Raw genomic sequence first — 5,548 nt, forward strand, 5'->3', positions numbered from 1 at the left:
TATATTATTTAATTATCATCATATTAAGTAGCATTTTAATTTATATATGCACTAGTCAATTTGATAAAAAGGTATGTTATGAAAGTGTTTAGAAATACTGAGGCTTGAACTTAACTCCTTTTGATTAAGTCAGAACCAAACATAAATCTTATAACTAGCTTACCTTTCAAAATAATACAATTAATGCATCATTCCTTCGAATTTAGTACATGAGACTGGTTGTGAATATTTGGAAAGAAATTAAATTATTAAACATAACAATAATTAAAAATTAATCTTATGTTTAAATGATAGACTTTCTTATAAAATGAAATAGCTAATGAGATCTCCAAAGTCAATCATACGAGCATTGTGAGTTTAAGAGATTAATGATATTTACCAAGGAAATCGATCATTGTCATTAGTTAGGTAGGTAGGTAGGTTTCTGAGTTTTCTGCTTGACGATCTGTGGTCAAACATTGTCAGTTTCGACCCAAATTTTAAGTAGAGAATTCTTGCAGCAAACTCTATAATCCTAACGGTGTTGATCTGCAGTTTACCCTATCTAAGGTACTTTCCTGCGATATCCACTTTGTGAGACCTAGAATTCTCTTTTGAGAGATCCATCGTTATGGTATGTTAGAGTCAAGATATATGTTCTTGATGTTATTCTGATCATCTAGTTATTCTAGAGAAGACCTACTGTAAACCTGTTATCATTATTATTGATAGTGGAAGTTTGAGGTAGACTACGGTCCCGTGATTTTTCCTACATTAGGTTTTTCACGTTAAAAAGATTTGATCTCACTGTGTGATTGATTATTTGTTCTATTGTTTATGCTGTGCTGGAAAAAAATATTCCGTTTTAACATGTTTTTCTCAACAGCTTACTTGCTGAGTATTCTTAAAGCTTTTAATGTATCCCTGCATGAAAAATGCTGCATTTCTATGCTCGAACAGTAGCAACACATTGATCTTGTCAGTAATATTCAAGTTATTAAGTATGTATAATCCTCACAATGACCACAACACTTCGATTTACCGAGAAAGCAAACGCACAACATTTTAGCTTTGATATGGAGTTGGAAGAAGAAAGGTATATCCTCCTGTTAGAGATTGGCGGTAGCTAGATTCTAGAATCTGCAAGCAAGACCGGCATCAGAGCCTCCACAGCATTCTCATCTTGAGTAGTAGCTCCAAGATGAGGAAGATGAGGGCTAATGGAGAACCTTAACCACCGTTTCTTCTCCACATACTTCAGACAAGGTTGCAACGCAAATCCCATGAGGAGAGCGACGATGCTCACCATTGCGACCTTGAGCGAAGAAAGAGCTAAAACCCCAAGTATCAGCAACGTCGGAGGAACCAACATCAGAATGCTACCGACGGTCCCAAGAGGCACCTTGTAAGGCCGGGATGCTGTTGGGTACTTCATCCTTAGTCTCACAAAGGCGAGAAATTCTATCAGCATCCCGAAGCAGTAGAGGAAGTTCTCTGCAGCAACTATCTCCTGGAAGCTCAGCCATGACAGCAGCAGGACTCCGGATGCAGAGAACAGGATCCCGATGAGAGGAGTCCCGAATCGGGACCTCCTGCTGAAGAACTCCGGCAGCATTCCTCTCTCTGCCATGCCAAGAAGTTGATATGAGTCGCTGCTCATTTCAGCCACAAACATCCCCATGTTGGACAATGCAGAGGCACCCTGCACCCACCATGTCAACCAAACGCCTCCGAGAGTTGTTGCTATGTGGGAGAAGTATCCATCTGTCCATGATTCCCTATCCACGGGAATGGCTCCGGTTCCCGTCAGCAGAGGATACAAGTAGCCGACAACGACCAGAATCACTGCATAGAAGAGGGCTCTTGGCAGTGTTTTAGCGGGATCATCAACCTCCCCTGCCAAGGTACTTACTGAATCCCAGTAGTTGAGATTCCAGAAGAGCGTATTCAAGTACAGATTCCAATCGACGTCGTGTAAGTCAACCTCCAGCCATCTGCTCGGCCTCAGCTCCGGCATCGACACCAATCCCATGACGATGAAGGGAAGGATGGAGAAGACCCCGAGCAGAACGGCTAGCCATCCGACGATGGTCAAGCCCCTGTAGTTCATGTAGGTCAGGACGAGTGTCAAGCCTAACACCGCGGAAGCTCTCGGCAGGCCGCCGCCGACTTGCGGAATGCCTGACTTGAGGTAATCCAAGAACAGAACCGGGTACAAGGCATTGTCTATGACGCCACTGAGCCACTTCATCCAACCTTGCTGAAAACCCCAGAACGGGCCCAGCGCAGAGGACACCCACACCACATAGCCACCGTTCTCCGGGAACATGGTGCCCAGTTCCGCGGTGATCAGTGCTTCCGGGATGCTCCATATGACCGGAAAAACTAGGAACCCAAGGATCGCTAGGAGAGGACCGGCCGCCTGAACACTATCCTCTATACCGAAAGGACCGCCGGAGACCTCGTAGAAGATCAGAAACACAAGAGGTCCGATGGAAACCTTCTGCAGCTTCTCCAATACTGGATATCTTTCACCGAGGCTCTGGAACTGGGGACAGGCAAATTCGCCCATCGAACCTTAGCTTCACTCTCCCAGGGGGACCTGCATCTGATGCATGCAATGCTGTGATGCTTCACAAACGTCGTAGGATCATCTAGACAAAAGCACTAGGAATGGAAGTTCTTCCAGGGTAATTGTGCATCTCAGGTTATTCTCAGCAGTGACCATCGACTTCAAGAGAAAGAAAAGATCGGTTTGATCTATAGTTTTCAATTTGAAACCAGGCATCTAAATTTATGAGTCCTCTTCACTTCCCTAATGTCATAATACGAAAAAGAAGCAAAAAAAGGTAATTGAAATCCAAAGTAAGTAAACCAACCACAATTAGCGGCTATAACATAAGCCCGATTTCTTCAGACTTCATGCCCTTCGTTTTGCTGCCTGTTTGCCATCCCGAGGAGTTGCAGCGACGGACGCTACAAGGAGAAGTGGTGTAGCTGGAAACGACCATACCAGAGGATCACTCACTCTTCTGTGTCTCACCGACGGACTGCAATCCTTCTCCTACTGTGCCGGTTTTATTTTTTTGCGTTGCGGGTCCCGGTGCTGGGAAGATTTCGGCAGTGTTGATGATGGTGGACGACACGTGTTCCGACTCGCCAAGTGCATGCATGAGCGAACGCGTACTCGGATGATCATCACGAGGTGGTCGATTTGGGCGGTTGCCATTTCTCCTCAGCAGGAGCTTCATTTCGAGGCGGAAATATCAACGGACCTTATCGTGCGATGAAGCGTTGGTCATCCGCGCGATGGGTCTGCAGCCTTGCGGCCCAAGAAACTACACCCCTTCAAATTACCGAACTGCCCCGTGCACGCATCGTATTTCCCAGTATGTGGATGGAGGACTAACCCCACAACTCGAACGGTCTGATAGTTCGGACACTTGCATCACCATCATCCTCACACCAGTGGTGTTCACACGAATCAGGAGCACCAGGAGATTGCGGGAACGTGAACGAACGTTCTCGACTCCTTGAAGCTTCCCACCACCGCCATAGACGGCCAGACCACTTACTCCACGTGCCACGTGTCCAATCAATTGATTCCTAGAGATAGACACGGCCGCCTCGCAACGGCGCTGCGCGCGGCCAGCTTCATAGTCAACGGCAGCTATGACGCACTCCACGTCTACCGTGTCGCAGCCATATAAGATCAGGCTGGCTCCAACATGGTAATCATCTCTCTTCTTTGCCTTGCACTTTGTTTTCTCGTTGGGTCTTCAAAGGATGAGTTCGCGCATGGCAGGGTCAACGCTGCTCCGGCACCTCGGTCCTCGCCTCTTCTTCTCCGCCTCCGCTGGAGAGCCGGCATGCTCGTTGCTCCTCTCCGGGTCCGCCTCCTTGGCGCCCGCCCGGTCGCCCGCAGCCGTGCTGGTGCGCCTTTTCCCCGTACGTATGACCAGCACCACGGCGGCTAAGGCTTTCGGTGGAGAGCAGGAAGGGGAGGCGAAGCCTTCTGCCGCTTCGAGGGAACCGACTGCCGTCCCGCCGAGCGAGCGCAAGGCCGTTGCGAGCTATTGGGGCATCCAGCCATCCAAGATCATCAAGGAGGACGGCACCCCCTGGAGGTGGTCTTGCTTCATGGTAAGCGATCCTTTTTCATCCAACCATGTTCTTTCGTTCTCCTCGTCGCTGTTTCCTATATGATCTTTAATGCTATTGCTAGTCATCTGAACGAGAATATATGTTACATCCCGCAGCCGTGGGAGACGTACAAGGCGGATACCTCGATTGATCTCAAGAAGCACCACGTCCCCGCGACGCTCCTCGACAAGCTCGCTTACTGGATGGTAAAAGCTCTCCGAGTCCCGACCGACATCTTCTTCCAGGTACGTGACGCCGCTTTTTCTCCGATAGAGTTTTCGTCTTCCCCAAGAAATAGGAAGATACGATTTCCCTTGTATTTACAGTAAGCAATCAATTTACTATTCGGTGAGATTCCCTTTAATTCGGGTGTCAAATCACAGCTTTGGTTTGGGGTAGTCTTTTAAAAGGTTTGTAGGAGTTTGCGGGTAACTTACTGCATGCCCAAAACAGAGGAGGTATGGGTGCCGCGCGATGATGTTGGAAACTGTGGCGGCCGTGCCGGGGATGGTGGGTGGCATGCTCCTCCACCTCCGCTCCCTCCGCCGTTTCGAACAAAGCGGCGGGTGGATCCGCTCGCTGCTGGAGGAGGCGGAGAACGAGCGGATGCACCTGATGACGTTCATGGAGGTGGCACAGCCTCGGTGGTACGAGCGCGCCCTCGTGATCGCCGTGCAGGGCGTCTTCTTCAATGCATACTTCCTCGGTTACCTCGTCTCGCCCAGGTTCGCCCACCGCGTGACGGGATACCTGGAGGAGGAGGCCATCCATTCCTACACCGAGTTCCTCAGGGACCTGGAGGCCGGTGAGATCGACAACGTCCCCGCCCCCGCCATCGCCATTGACTACTGGCGCCTCCCCGCCGATGCCACGCTGAAGGACGTCGTCATGGTTGTCCGTGCTGATGAGGCGCACCATCGTGACGTCAATCACTTCGCTTCGGTATGTTTCTGTCCTGCCTTCCACTCTCCGAAGCGTATACATATGTGGTTAATGTTACTGAGATGCTTCTGGTTGGCGATCGCAGGACATCCATTACCGGGGGATGGAACTCAAGGATATACCTGCACCGTTAGGTTATCACTGAACTGCTGCTAGGTGTTACGTCTCTGTGCTCTGCCAGACGAGTAGAAAAACTGTTTATAAATAAATTCGATTTATCTTCCAGCAGAAATATTTTCGATTTTTATTGAATCATAATTAAAAGAATAATTGAGATACAAGGATTACGTCACTGTATATAATATTTAAATTTTTTTTAATTCTCTTCAAGTAATCACAGTAAAAATCTCTCATGGATCTAATCTAACTTAAGATGAAGGCATTGTTAGATTATTAAAAATAGTCTTTTTATGTTGTTTTTGTTTTCTTTTTTTTTTCTCTTTCTTTTCTGTCTCATTCTTCTTCTTTTCTTTAGAATCTCGTG

The 5,548-nt window shown here is 47.8% G+C and overlaps 2 protein-coding genes across 4 annotated transcripts; one reads left to right on the forward strand and one right to left on the reverse strand.

Annotated features, from left to right (window-relative positions):
- Positions 1-955: 955 nt before the first annotated feature.
- Positions 956-3,041, reverse strand: LOC104000134 (polyamine transporter PUT1-like). 2 transcript variants are annotated; one of them, XM_018824659.2, is made up of 2 exons: positions 2,859-3,041; positions 956-2,587 (listed from the first exon to the last, which is right to left on the reverse strand). In XM_018824659.2, the coding sequence occupies exon 2, from the start codon at positions 2,549-2,551 to the stop codon at positions 1,106-1,108; it is 1,446 nt and encodes a 481-aa protein (XP_018680204.2). In that variant the 5' UTR covers positions 2,552-2,587; positions 2,859-3,041; the 3' UTR covers positions 956-1,105. The 2 variants fall into 2 exon arrangements, with proteins under 2 accessions (XP_018680204.2, XP_009420373.2); XM_009422098.3 differs by having other exon boundaries at positions 956-2,710.
- A 419-nt stretch (positions 3,042-3,460) lies between these two features.
- LOC104000125 (ubiquinol oxidase 1a, mitochondrial-like) lies at positions 3,461-5,345 on the forward strand. Of its 2 annotated transcripts, XM_065093914.1 has the most exons (5): positions 3,461-3,710; positions 3,785-4,122; positions 4,239-4,367; positions 4,576-5,064; positions 5,150-5,345. In XM_065093914.1, exons 2-5 carry the CDS (start codon positions 3,934-3,936, stop codon positions 5,207-5,209), a joined length of 867 nt encoding a protein of 288 aa, XP_064949986.1. In that variant the 5' UTR covers positions 3,461-3,710; positions 3,785-3,933; the 3' UTR covers positions 5,210-5,345. The 2 variants fall into 2 exon arrangements, with proteins under 2 accessions (XP_064949986.1, XP_009420361.2); XM_009422086.3 differs by lacking the exon at positions 3,461-3,710 and having other exon boundaries at positions 3,724-4,122.
- Positions 5,346-5,548: the final 203 nt, after the last annotated feature.

Source organism: Musa acuminata, chromosome BXJ2-1 (genome assembly GCF_036884655.1).
Source record: "Musa acuminata AAA Group cultivar baxijiao chromosome BXJ2-1, Cavendish_Baxijiao_AAA, whole genome shotgun sequence".
NCBI classification, from domain to species: Eukaryota; Viridiplantae; Streptophyta; class Magnoliopsida; order Zingiberales; family Musaceae; genus Musa; species Musa acuminata.

Bases quoted from the DNA above. Each gene is read 5' to 3' on its own strand.
- LOC104000125 (XM_009422086.3), top strand. From the start codon at position 3,766: ATGAGTTCGCGCATGGCAGGGTCAACGCTGCTCCGGCACCTCGGTCCT. The intron at 4,368-4,575 runs GTACGTGACGCC...TGCCCAAAACAG, and splicing joins CGACCGACATCTTCTTCCAG to AGGAGGTATGGGTGCCGCGC. The intron at 5,065-5,149 runs GTATGTTTCTGT...TGGCGATCGCAG, and splicing joins ACGTCAATCACTTCGCTTCG to GACATCCATTACCGGGGGAT.
- LOC104000134 (XM_018824659.2), bottom strand. From the start codon at position 2,551: ATGGGCGAATTTGCCTGTCCCCAGTTCCAGAGCCTCGGTGAAAGATAT.